This window comes from Lissotriton vulgaris, chromosome 12 (assembly GCF_964263255.1).
Source record: "Lissotriton vulgaris chromosome 12, aLisVul1.2, whole genome shotgun sequence".
Classification (NCBI taxonomy): domain Eukaryota; kingdom Metazoa; phylum Chordata; class Amphibia; order Caudata; family Salamandridae; genus Lissotriton; species Lissotriton vulgaris.
Genome location: NC_141700.1, coordinates 165,014,472 through 165,028,826, shown reverse-complemented (window position 1 = coordinate 165,028,826; position 14,355 = coordinate 165,014,472). Strand labels below are relative to the sequence as shown.

The window sequence follows — 14,355 nt, the reverse complement described above, 5'->3', positions numbered from 1 at the left end:
ACTCGGAATTCCAGAGGGTGGTTGTTTTAACTACAAAGGAGCGTCCACCTGTTCTGGCTTTGGAAAAACGAGGTGTGACGAGAAGTTCCAGGTGGTTAGATCTCAGGTTTCGAGTCTGGCGGGATGTGTGAATACGTTTCCTTAGGTATTGGGGGCCGTTGCCCTTTATTGCTCTGTAGGTAATTAACTCCCACAATCTGGCCTCAATCAAAAGCCCCGACCAGGCCCGATTGTAGTCCCTGCTAGTATGCTCTAGGAGGAGTCAGTGTAGGGTCTCTGGGCGTCCCAGCGCCCGTAGGATGAGGCTTCTCGCCTTCCGCACGTAAAGCACCAGCTGCCGCACTCCCACGCTCCACAACCTTGCTGGCTGCACTGCCTACCATTCACTTGTGGGGCTGGAGGGGCCAGGTATGTTCCAAAAGGGGGGCCACCAAAGACCTGTGCCACCCTAACTTTACTGGGGGTTTCTGCAGTCTGTACCCCCGTCTTATACTTTGTCAGCCTTCACCGCCTCACCACCTCTCCCATAGCGAGCGCCTCAGCACTAAATTCCCCCACAAGGGGGATCACAGTCCATCCCGCACACCACGGGGGGGGCTCCTCGCGTTCCGTTCCGTGCAGCCTCGATGTTGCTCCTGCAGCTCCGTGTCTCGATCTGCGCAGGGGCCGCCCCTAGGCCTGCCGGTGCGCGCTCACCTACGCACCGCGACTCGCCGACCCACACGCCGATCCGCAGGGCCAGACTCCTCTCCAGCGGCCACTTGATCTTCGGCAGTAGGGGGGGGGCACTGGTCACACCCCCCACCGCTCGTCGCAGGATCGGCCTCCACCACAGCACAGGGCCCGCCGCCGCTGCGAAGGCACCCTCAGCCCCAGCCTCAGTCGCCGCCAGAGGCCGCTCCGATGGTATCAGCGCCGCGCGCCCACCGCTCCACACGGCGGCACCGCCTCCCGCAGCCCTCCTCAGGCCGATCTCCGCTCGTGCAGGCACAGGGGGGAAGCGCCTGCCCCGGGGCACGCTGACTGCGGGGGCAACCGCCGAAACAGCAAAGCCGCCAGGGCAGCGGCCTATTCAGCTCCTCTGTCCCCTGCAGTTGACGCCGCCCCTCAGCCTACATCTCGGCCGGCTCGGTAGGCCCAATCCGCTCGTTCCTCAGGAAGAGGGGGGAGATTGGATCCGGACCCACGTCGTCCGCGATCTATAATATTCCCAGTGCACGGACTGTCAGCTCCAGGCAGCTGAAAGTGGTATAACACACAGGATGGTTGTCGGATAATTTACGAGACGGGGGAGCTCTCAGCTCAAGCAGCCATCTTGGTTGCGAGCTAGCTCCGCCCCCTGTATATACTTAAACATAGAAATATGCTGATAAAAGTATCCATCAGAAGAACAAGTTACTTACCTTCAATAATGCTGTTTCTGGTTGATAAGCTATTTATATTCCTCATTGCCCTCCCACCTCCCCTTTTTGTAAAGTGGCCTCTTTGATGGCTCGAAAGGTACCAATTTAGCAATAGGCATACTCCCACCCACAATTATTCTGTGCTCAGCATCTGAGGTCACGGAATGAGAAAGATACAAGAAACTGACATCTGCGCACAGGGTCTACGTTTCCATGCAGGTGTGCTCCATCACTTCCAGGGCAGTACGGAAACATCAAGGAGCCATTTGGTGTTACCTATCAGTGTGTATGAGCATTGCTGAAGACTTCTCCTGATCCAGTCAGACACCTTAGGATAGGCTAACGGTGATGAATCTGCCATTAAAGTATCCACCAGAGAGTGTATTACCGAAGGTAAGTAACTTGTTCTTTTGGTAGATATTTCATCAAGAAATGTTAACGATATCCACTATTCACAAGATGAATTTGTAGTGAAGACATGGTATTTCTGCAGCACAAAGAAAGGCATGTTACAGTGACCCCTTGTTGAAGACATTGTAATTACACTAATTTTATGAGAGGGATATCTCATAAGCACAGTCAATTAGGTGAGAAAGAGATGCTGTTTCTCCTGAATAGAAATCTAGATTCAGTACTTTGACTAATGTCAAATGTGAGGGCAAGATGATTAGCTCGGTAAAAATCGTAACTCTCTTTACTAATATTAAAAGGACCAATACATTTGACCTCTTATCGGAGTCACTTTTTGTTTCTATTTTCAAATGCTTTAGCTTTCGCCACGATCCATGTCCAGCAAATTCTTTTCTTTCCTGCTTGAAACCATTTTGTAGAATTGCTCTTTACATAGAAATCTAACTGCTGCTACATTGAAGGCAGTGGTGGTCAAGGCTTTGCTCGCAAACCCCACCCTAAACTCAAAATTTCCACACAGTTTTTCTGAGGCTTTTCTGTGATTAATTGATGAAGGATGTCGCAACACTGCACTGAAAGGTATAATATTTTCTACCTTCTGGCTTTCATGCAAGGAAGAAATTCCTGGAGAGTTGTATTTTCCATTGTTCATGGTGGGGAGTGGTCGCCGTGTGGGGCTGATAATTGACCCCTGGATTTATTGGCTACTGCTGTTGCTCTTGGAAGAAACAGTTGCTTAAGGACCTGCTCATAGGTGTGCATTTGGATTTATAGAAAGTTGGTCTCATGGTATTGCAACCACATATTTTGAATCTTCCCTGAGACCAGTCAAATGGGCTGTCCCGCTAGATCTACTTCTTCTTTGCTACTTTTTAACTACTACCTCAGACAAGTAGTGATCATCTTTGCACTCAGAATGGATTCCTTATTTCATGCATGCTGACAACATTGGACTGGTCCTTAGTCTACAGAACTACCCGCAGTAGGGTCAAGTGACTTTTGCAGGGATCAGATGGTGGATGTCCTTCAATGAAAAAAAACGAAATCCTTCCAGTTCGTAGAATATTCTTACTTAGTCTGGATTCACATGTTGGAACCCTGCTCACATGGGGAAATGCCCCAAGCCTTTCGTTGTTGTGAGTCATTAGAGAGGTCTCAATGATGCAAAAATATAAATATTAGCTGCCATAAATCCAGTGTTACCCAATTCAAGCTTTTGCATCATAGTATCGGCTTGATCTTCTCCACACCATGACGTCACAGTTAACGCTATTATATCTTCTCGTGTAGACTGCAGTATTGCGGTGTATTTGAGAGATCTTGAAAAAGATCTAAATCTGCGCCAGCGGGTAAAGAATGGTGATGCAATTCTATTACTGAGGCTAAAAGGTACAATATGTTAGCCACCTTACAGTCTTTCTACTTAGTGTCGTTGTGAAAGCACATCCACACAGACTCAGGCGAGGAGTAATATCATTAGACAACAAGAGTAATATCGGCCTCCTCTTTGTCATATTTGTGGGATCAAAAGCAGGAAGAGCAATATTCCGACTACAGTGATATGACACTTAAACATATTATCATAATGTATGGACTTGTAATTCTCTACATTCAGTTAGTCCTTTAAGCTACTAGCTATGCTTCCTAAAGCTAATTTCAAGTATGGTACACTGGTTACAGCGCTGCCTTTTACATTCCCTGGAACATTTGTGTGCATGCTTTTTTCTTCAAAAACATGGATTGCCAGATTTCTTGTTCACTGTTTAATTGTGAAATTTTTCATCTAGTGCGGGGATATCTGCCATCCAGCTCTGAGATGAAAGGAAATCTGATGGACACAAGTGTTGAGCACGAGCTTGTGCGAGAGCTCAGTCAGAAGAAGCAAAACCTGCTGTTGGAACTGCGAAACTACGAGGAGAACTCTAAGGTAATAGTCATCAGATGCTGCTTTTATGTTGGGATTGGACAAAGAGTAGTAAATCAAAGTAGGGCCAACTTTATCAACCCAGGGTCAGCTAATAAATACCTGCCTAATAATTTTAAACTGTTTATGATGGAGAAATGTTTTTCATGATTGTAAAAAGTAAACATTAAAAAAAAGATATGCCTAGGTTTGCTAAAGCAGGTGGCATTTCTATGAGGAGATATCAAAAAACGCTGCCATGCAGTTTCGCATGCCACATCCACTCTAGACGGGGCTGGTGCGAGAAAACTGGTGCAGGACCCGATATCAATACAAAAAGTCGCCAGGGAGTCAATCAATCCCAAGGAAGACTCGCACTCCATAGTGTGGTTACAATGTAGAAAATGTATTCAGCAGCAATGCGTTTCATCCGATCCTGGGCTTCTTCAAGGCCAGTAAACCAAACACAGTAGTGCCCAAACACCTTTAAAGAAAACACTCAATGTCCTACAACGAAGGGCTTGGTCAATGTTGCTATAGACATAGAATAGTTTGAAGGAGCAATCTGCAAAACGTTTTTCCCCGTTTTTTTCTTGTTTTGATTTTTTTGGTAGGAATTAACATGACACATTCCACCAACTTCACAAACTTCACACTTATATGCAAATTCCCCCCCAAAAATGATTTTACATGAGTCACAAAGTGAGATTTGGTGAAAGTTGCAGCCATTACATTCAGAAGGTACACATATCAAATAAAACACGCAGAGGTTTTATATGATATGAAAGAGGGAGACTAAATTAATGGTGATCAGCAAGTAAAGTATTGTGCTTACCTCTTTAAATGCTGGACCGGAAAATGTAAATTATTCATTATCCATTTCCTTCCCGTCCTTCGAGTTTTACTGAAAGGATTGCTAAATGTCTAAGGTTTTATTTTTCAGCAGGCCGAGACCAGTGGTCAGAAAAATGAAGGTGATGTGCAAATGGGCATAATTCCAGCTAATACCCAGCTCCAGACAGCCCTATCAGTTAATCTGGGATCTGAGGTGCAGGCGCCTCATGTAGAGCTGAGTATTTCTACTTCTAACGGTGAGGAAAGATGTCTGCATCACACTCCAAAGTTCTATTGGTTAGCACTCTAGGTTTCCATTTGGTAGTATATGAATCTCTTTTTTTGGTATTTAGTCTGTATGTACTGCAAATTTGAGTTATCTCTGTAGAGTAAGTTTAGTAAAACTAAACAGTAGATCTAGAAATTAAAAGTCTGTATGATCAGGATCCTGAAGGCAGTACCAAGCTGCAATATCAGCCAATTATATGTGATGCTGAAAAGGTTTTAACAAATCTTTTTATTTTTATTTTTTTATCTTTCTTGTTGTCTAGTCATGAAAACACACCACTCCACCCAAAATCTTAAGTATGATATTTTTCTAAAAGCAACAGTGTGTGACAGAGATAGTTTGCTTAGTTTTCAAAGTGTACCAAATCACTGCGTTTGTTTTTGATTATTAAGGCAGTCCAACAAATATAACCTCGTTAGCAGATTCTGTAATTTTTACATGTCATCCATAAAGGTTGTTGGGGCAAAAGTCCTGCATAGTGTGCTAAGGCTGTGTTACCCTGCTCTGTACACCTTTTCTATCATGCCTTTTGTTTTCCCTTCATGATGTGAACATCTTAAAGTCCACTAGAGATGCTCTACCTTAACCCCAGCATCACCTTTTTCTTTTTTTGTTTGACTCTTTACATCTAAAGATTAAGGGCAGACATTGGTCCCCTATCTCACACTACTATTTGACTCAAGCCACATCACACTGGCTTGACGAGGAGTAAACCAAGCTGGGGATGCTTGTATTCTTTCGAGTCGGAACATGGACTCGCAGGTCGTGTTGTACTGTTCCTGTTGAAGCAGATTCCAGACTGAAATGAGGGATTGGGAAGTACCATTTTAAGGGAAAGCAGTACACCATCCCTACGATACTCTATGCAAAAATATGAAATACCACTTATCCTGGTTTCACTTTGCTCACATGTGGGAATGGACATCCACATTCATTGTCTGAGAAGTGGAGATGGTTCAGGAAGTTAATAGCATCAGAAGGTAAAGAGAGGGCAGATTTTGGGGTTGTCATCACTAAACTACAATATCCATGAAAATCCTAAAATAAAACTTGTGTGCAGGTGACTAATTTAATCTTTATTCTACATCTCTGTGAGAGGGACAGGCGGAAAATAAAGCGAGGAGGTCTTACAAGCTGTTGAAAGATGGCTGCATTTAATATTCAGAACAAAAAAATAAAATATAAACAGGTAGAAAGTTGCACACGGGATGGTCAGTAAAAGAAGCCTGTTGCCGTCTGTGTCTTAGATGTTGTTGGCCGCAACTTCTCTTTTCTCTCCAATGGAGGGTGACACCGCCCCGGGTAAAAAAAGGAAAAGAAATACGGTTAAATGTGGCTGTCTTGTTGCGAGTCAGACATAACCAGGGTGAATCGTGCTGCCACCGCGTACACAGTTAGGGAAGGTAAGTAATGGAAATATGGGGGAATAGTAGCTCAGAAGAGACAGGGAGAAGGGCCCCTCGTAACTGCTGGTGGGCGCTGTCAGATCATGCAAAGCGCTTAGGGTTCAGTTCACTCAGGCCAACCTATACACCGTGGTTCACTAGTCTCAAGTCACCTTCTTGTATCAGGAGATCATTTCTACTCGTGGTAGATTTGCAGCATTAAGGATAAAAGAAAATAAAACAAGTGGGTGAGAGCGCAAAGTGAGAGGATGTGACAAAAAAGGAAAAAACAAAAGACCTGGAACTAATGCCCCACCACACCGTGTCCCTTGAGTCCCTTGGACTTGCGCCCCCCTCCCTTCAAAAAACCCAATAGTGACCCCTGCCCTGATTCACCTACTGCGGGGGCCGCAGCTCTCCTGAGCTACGGTGGCGTTATCGCGTCCTCCAGGGGTGTCCACCACTCCTCCCGCTCTACGCCTTCTCGTTGGTGTCCCTCGTCTACTTCTCTTCCTGGATCCCAACCCGACCTGTCTGCTTCTTGTCCTGGATCCCAACGCAACCAGTCTGCTTCTCTTCCTCGGTTCCAGGAGCGCATGTCTGCTTCTCTTCCTCGATCCTCCAGGGTGCTTTGATCTGTTCCCTCGGTCTCCCGGTTCTCGAAAATGCACACCTCGGCGTCTTCCGGGTTGCTCTTTTCTGCTCCAGACTCCGCCCCTGGTACTTGTATAGTGCTATCCAATTGGCCGTGGTCAGAAGAGGGATGTTCCTTGTCCTGCATGGGAAAAGGACCGAATGCAGTTAACTCTTTCGGTGCCTCCCCTACCCCTTCGTAGGACTGTCTCCGGTTCTGACATGACTGTTCTGTGTGTCCGCCCGTCTCCTGCTCACAATCTCCTTTCCACAAACTAAAACCAAAAGGACATTAGAGTCATGCCTATAGTGTGCTGCAAAGTTGCGGTCAAGTTTCTTTGCTGTCATATGCCACAAACATTCATAAGGGCTTATCGAGGGTCAGGTGATTACTGCGCTCCAAATTCTTTAGTGGGGGGAGAGTTCTTATTGTGTATATCCAAAAAGTATGACATGGTATTTTTTTGTTTTCACTGTACTGTCAGTTTAGGAGCAGAACAAAGGCTGAATTACACTTGGCTGCTTCCAGTCTGGCTTATTACATAGAGCAAAATAATGACATAATGGAAGTTGGTCCAGACTAATCAGCGACTGAGATTAATTCAAGAATGTTACCCATCACATTTTTGTTTATGCTTAATAATGAGGCAGTTGTGAAGGGTTCTGGCAGTGCTGAAGAGTTCACCAAAAATAAACCCCCAACTTAAGTGAGGATTGGCTAGTGCCCCTTTATTGTGGGCTAAGAGGTTACTGGCAGTGGTGGTGGCAAAATCATATCCAATGGGTACAGACCTTTTGTACTGAAGCTCTGTCTCTATAACGTCCCTATAAGTTATTCCATCCTTATACATCTTGTGTTATGTGGATCGCTGACAATCCTTATGCATTAATGACATAAACCCACAAATATCCCTACACCCGGCCGACCGGTAGTTGCAAGAGGAACTAAATGGCGATTCAATGAATGTAGACTCCCCTCTGAGCGGTAAGAGATAAAAGGGGAGGAGATCTAACCCCAAAGCTATAATGTCCGCTCCATTCAACCCACTTCTCACCTTGTATGTCTTCTTTCTTTCTCTCCTCGAGGGGTGATCTTTGCCTGAAATACCCGAGTTCGAGGCATGTGGGCTGCTGAATTCATATCTGTGCATAGATCGCCGCCTAGTGTTGGGTCCGGATGATTGCACCTTGTTGTCCTGGAAGAGTCTGCGAAGTATCACGAGATAGGTGACTCCTCCCCTGGACTACAGTGCGCATGGGCAGCTTCTCCATCCTCAGATAGTTTTTTTTCGCCATTGGGTTCGGATGTTATTCCTATACTCCAACTTTGGAAATCGAAACAAAAGTTTTCTAAATGCCAAACGGCCTTCAATTTCGACGGTATTGTTCTTGCTCGGTACTTCACGACTCGATCAAGCTTTCCATCTCGAACCGGTCGTCGACGCGGGCCGTTGGTCCTTTTCGACGCCACGTGGGCCTGCTGTCGATGGAAAGGGGCCCTTTCAAAAGGTGCTCACAATGTCACTCCAAGTTCCCGCATACTGATAAACACTCAGTATGCAACAAGTGCCTATCACCAGACCATAAGGAAGAAACCTGCCCAGCCTGTGCACAATTCCGTTCGAAAAAAACTATATGGATTCGACGGGCCGCTAGGCAAGACATTCAGCGACAGCCACCGGAACCGGACAACACCTTCGATGATGGCCAAGACCTTCCAGAAGCTCCAGATTCGGACCTAGTGATCGTCACCGTCGAGGACTACTCTGACTCCGACGACGAAATCCCACCGGGGCAAATCGAGAGTACACTGCCACCGACACCGATTACACCGTTACCGAAGGCTCCGGTCAAGGCATCGCCTAAAGGCCTTAGCCAAGATCCAAAAAAACATTTGCCAGCCCCGCCGTCCGATACGGCTCCGAAACCGAAACCTAAGCCTTCAGAGACCCCAGGGCCAAGTAACGTGATCCCAAAGAAGTTTCCAGAACCCAAGAAGGTCATCGACCCGAAGGGCGTCGAACCGAAAAAGGCTGTACAGCCTAAAGGCGTCGACCCGAAGAAGGCCGTCGACCCAAAGAGCGTCGAACCAAAGAAGGCAGTCGAGCCAAAGAAGGCCACCGAGCCGAAGGCCCGTCGACCCGAAGAAGGCCGTCTAGCCAAAAACGCCCGCTGTGCCGAAGGTCGCCGAACCAAAGAAGGTCGCCGACGTAAAGAGTGCCGTATCGAAGCATGTGATCCAGCCGGAGAAGGCTATCGAACCAAAGACAAGTGCTCCAAAAAGACTGGTCGATCCCAAACAAGCCATCGACTCGACAAAGGACAGTCAACCGAAAAAACCTGTCGAGCACAAGAAACTTGTCGAACCGAAAGACCCGGTCGACCCGAAATCACTCGTCAACCCAAAGAAAGGGTCCGAAGCCGAAGAAAAGCAATAAGGCTCCGAAAGTCGTCGAAACAAAAGGGGTTATCGACCCAAAGGAACCAAAAAAGTCAAAGAAACAACCAAGGACAGTTGAAGAAGAACTCTTCCATCCAGATCCATCAGACGACCAGGCAAAAATATATATTAATCCTGAGACTGGTAAAGTCACAATCCTACACAGGAAGAAGAGACCACTGGACACTGACTCTCATTCCCCCATTCCTCTAAAGAAGCAGGACTTTGGGACTTCTCCCTCTAGCCCCTTCATTCATTTCTATCCCACTATGCCTACTACCCCTTTTGCTCCTTACTCTCCTTCTCACTATGGGGACAATGAGGGAAAAAAAGAGGTGAGGATCCTCAGGATGATTATGATTTTCCAGAAGATCCTAACCCACAAGATGAACCATGGGGGGAGCCAACTGACCCATATGACACCCATCCCATCCCTGACGTCTCCTCATACCCAACAAAGCCGTCACCTACTAACGACACCATTGTCTTCAACCAACTAATAGATAGGGCAGCGCAGTATCACATCGTAGACATGCACAATGACCCTATAGAAGAAGACTTCTTATTTGACACTTTCCCTACTTTAGAAAAAAATGTCAGAACGCTTCCTATGCTAAATGAAGTGTTAAAACATGCGCCGGATATATTTAAAGATACAGCCAGAGCACGTCTAATCAATCCTAGGATTGAAAAGAAATACAAAGCAGGCCCTACAGACCCTACCTACATCAGAGGTCAGTTACCATTAGACTCCCTGGTAGTGGCTAATGCACGCAAAAGGGCCAACTCACAGACAACAGGGGAGGCTCCTCCTCCTGATAAAGAGTCAAAAATACTAGAGGCCTCAGGTAAAAGGGTAGCATCACAGGCCTCCAATTCATGCAGAATTGCCAATACACAAGCTCTGCTAGCTCTTTACGACAGGGCACACTATGATCAGCTTGAAAGCTTAATGCAACACCTGCCTGAGCCTTTTAAAGCCCAAGCTAATGACCTCATACAGGAGGGAAAATTCATTACAAACACCTCCATCAAATGTGCGCTTGACGCAGCCGACACCGCAGCCAGATCTATTAACACTAGCGTTTTACTACGACGACATGCATGGCTGCGTATTTCGGGCTTTAAGAATGAGGTGCTGTCCACCATTCTTAACCAGCCAGTCAATCAAGACTTCCTTTTTGGCCCTGCAGTCGACACCATTCTAGACAAAATGAAGAAAGACACATAAACTGCAAAATCAATGGGTGCATTGCAGTTTCGGCAACACAGAGGCTCCTTTTGGCGCTCCTCATACACAGTAGCTACACGAGGCAATACCTCACAGACCTCATCTTCATACAAAGGCAACACCCAAGGTTCCTTTAACAAAAATTTCAACAGAGGTGGTTATAGGGGCAACAATAACAAAAGAAGAGGACGTGGAGGCAATAACACCAGAGCCTCCACTGCCACAAAACAGTGACTTCATCACTCTACATCCAGACCACCTAACACCAGTCGGAGGCAGACTCCAACAGTTCCTACCTGTCTGGAGCGCAATTACCACGGACAGGTGGGTGAGACAAATTATCCAGTATGGTTATTGCCTAGAACTCACTTCAACCCCACCAAACATACCACCCAGACACCGTCCTATGTCCAAAGAACACATCATCCTGCTACAACAAGAGGTGAAATGCATGCTGGAAAAGGGGGCCATAGAGCCAGTCCCTTTCCAGCACAAAGGGACAGGAGTATACTCCCTATACTTCCTTATTTCCAAGAAGGACGGCTCCCTCAGACCAATACTGGACCTCAGACCCCTAAATCAATACTTACTGTTGGAGCACTTCCATATGATTACACTACAGCAAGTGCTCCCGTTGCTACAGCAAGGAGACTTCCTAGCAACATTGGACCTCAAGGACGCGTATTTTCACATACCCATCCATCCAGCTCACAGAAAATATCTCAGGTTCACAATAGAAGGTCAACACTACCAATTCAAGGTTCTCCTCTTCGGGGTGACCACTGCTCCAAGAGTGTTCACAAAATGCTTAGCGACAGTAGCTGCACATCTCAGGAGGCAACACATCCATGTGTTCCCGTACCTAGACGATTGGCTCATACAAGCAAAATCGTACCAACAGTGTGCAAGAGACACGTCTCAAACACTTCAGCTGCTACACAGTCTTGGGTTTTCGATAAACTACCCGAAATCGCATCTACAACCGTCCCACACACAACAATATCTGGGAGCTACTATAGATACCTCAGTGGCAAAGGCATACCCAAACTCAGCGAGGATAGCCAGCATGCAGATGCTCATTCGCAAATTTCTGCCACAACACTCTCTTCCAGCTCGAGTCTTCATGCAGCTCATAGGCATGATGGCCTCCTGCATATTTATTGTCCCCCATGCCAGACTCCAAATGCGTCCATTGCAAGAATGCCTAGCACGGCAGTGGAACCAAGCTCAAGGACAACTAAAAGACCTAGTGTTGGTAGACAGTCGCGCTCACAACTCTCTGCAGTGGTGGGACCCACAAAACCTTTCCAAGGGGCGACTGTTCCAAGAGCCGGTTCCACAACTAGTACTAACAGCGGACGCATCACTGACAGGCTGGGGAGCCCACCTCCTTCACTACACAGTACAGGGGCTCTAGTCAATCAAACAAAGGAAACTGCATATCAACCAACCATAGTTGCTAGCAATATTCCTAGCCCTAAAAGCATTCCAAAAATACTTGTACAGCAAAACTGTGTTGATCCGGACGGGCAACATGACAGCAATGTACTATATCCAGAAACCGGGAGGAACACACTCTCCACAACTGTCCCACTTAGCACAGAGTATATGGAAGTGGGCAATTCCAAAGGATATCTTTCTCCTGGCAGAACGCCTCCCAGGGTAAGACAATCAGATTGCAGACCTGCTCAGCAGGCACAGCCAACAACTACACGAATGGGAGATTCACCCCCAAGTTCTCCAACCATTCTTCAGAAAGTGGGGGCACCCAGAGATAGACCTGTTTGCCACAAACGAAAACTCAAAATGCCAGTACTTTGCCGCCAGGTTCTCACATCCTTTGTCACAAGGCAATGCGATATGGATGAACTGGTCAGGCAGATTTGCGTATGCTTTTCCCCCAGCACCACTGATTCCGCTGGTGGCACGCAAACTGCACCAACAATCACTCACACTAATCATAGTTGCTCCCACATGGGCGAGACAGCCGTGGTACACAACGTTCCTGGAACTTTCAGTAGTTCCTCATCAAAGGCTGAACCTCTCACCCCATCTTCTAACTCAGAACCATGGAGAAATCAGGCACCCAGATCCCAATCAGATGAACCTTGCGATCTGGCTCCTGAAGTCTTAGAATTTGGATACCTTAACTTGCCTCCAGACCTCATGAACATCATTAGAGTGGCAAGACGACCGACTACAAGAGCGTGCTATGCAGCAAAATGGAAGAGATTTGTCATTTACCGGAACAATAACCAAATCAACCCTTTAGATGCTTCCATACAGAACATTATATGTTACCTGCTGCATCTTCAAAATGCAACCTAGCATACTCTTCCATAAGACTACACCTCGCTGCTATAGCAGCATACCTTTAAAACAGGCAACACCTTTCACTGTTTAGAGTACCATCAATAATAGCTTTTGGACCCAACACTAGGCGGCGATCTATGCACAGATATGAATGTCAGCAGCCCTACATGCCAAGAACAGATGCATACTGGTAAGTAGCATATTCCTTAAACTTTCTGGTTCTTGGTCCTTCACTTACCAACCCTTTCATGGCTCTAGCAATAAAAGCTAAATTAGACATTCTAAAATTACATTATACATACATAATTGCTGACTAAACTGCTACTTTTCCAAAATGTAGGAGTAGTCCGATTTCACCTAGGAAATGTATAAACGTGTTTCCAAGCTCAAGTAGCCTATTGTATGGGTACACCTGTTGTTGTTTGATGGACAGGAACAAGATTGTGCTGAATGCTCCTAGATCAACAGATATTATTTGATACTAATGAGTTACAAGTGTATATGATATCTTTAGTAACTCACAATTTGACAGGGTAGACATGTTTTGCTGGTACTGTGGGGGTGCTCCTTAGATAAACAGAGTGTGCTCAGATATTTAGCTGTGAGTAGGTAAAACGACTAAATGTTAAGCAAGCCACTTGGAAGATAAAACACACTTCTTTAGAGATTTAGCATTAAGAGCCCGGGACCAGGATGATAAGATTTTAATAGCAGGTAGTACACTTCAGTCTACCTTAGTCTGCTAGTAAGATTAGTTCCATCATGAGTTGGTGGCTTTTGCCAATAGATGATGACAGCAGGCTACCTATTAAATTGGAGTACCCTGGCTGCCATGTAAACTTAACTTATTGTCCATTAGTTGTTGAGAATCTTTGACGAGCGCAGCTGTTGTAAATTTTCACTTTTTATAAATATTTATTATGTTGGTTTCTTCAAATGCATCTGTCTTTTTTTTTTAGATACAATCATTCGAGCAGTGCTAATTTTTGCTGAGGGCATATTTGAAGGTGAAAGTCATGTAGTTCATCCCAATGTTCAGAACCTCTCTGGCCGTATTCGTGTGCCCATCACGCCTCCCAAAGATGTTCCAGTGGATCTGCACATAAAAGCATTTGTCGGTTACAGAAGCAGGTACATTTGTGATTTACATTACAAGATACTGTGGTGTTGATATGCAGTTTGTGTTTTCTTTTTTACTTTTGAACTATCTGGCATTAAAAAATGTGTTTTCATGGTACTCTTTTGCCCCACTAACTTTGATTGTCAACTAATTAGGGATTACCTTTCCCAGCAGACAAGTACACCAAGGAGAAACATCTTAAAAATACCCGACTTTCAAAAGATTTTTATAGCTCTCCATAGGCCAACATTTCTCTGTATGTTTTATCTCTGCCACTTACCCATGCATCACTACTGACTGCGTCCAATTCTTCCTTCAGTCAAGCAGGAGATTGACTTGTCCAGTATATCCTTTTTATAAAAACAAACTGTTTCATTCCTTATATTCTTTCTG

The 14,355-nt window shown here is 45.7% G+C and overlaps 1 protein-coding gene across 1 annotated transcript in view; it reads left to right on the top strand.

Annotated features, from left to right (window-relative positions):
• BBS2 (Bardet-Biedl syndrome 2) overlaps positions 1 to 14,355 on the top strand; it is a 317,210-nt gene that overhangs the window by 176,861 nt on the left and 125,994 nt on the right. Inside the window, exons 11-13 of the mRNA XM_086947694.1 lie at positions 3,602 to 3,741; positions 4,661 to 4,808; positions 13,802 to 13,973. Coding sequence (XP_086803820.1) covers positions 3,602 to 3,741; positions 4,661 to 4,808; positions 13,802 to 13,973 — 460 coding nt within the window. The remainder of the gene's footprint in view (positions 1 to 3,601; positions 3,742 to 4,660; positions 4,809 to 13,801; positions 13,974 to 14,355) is intronic.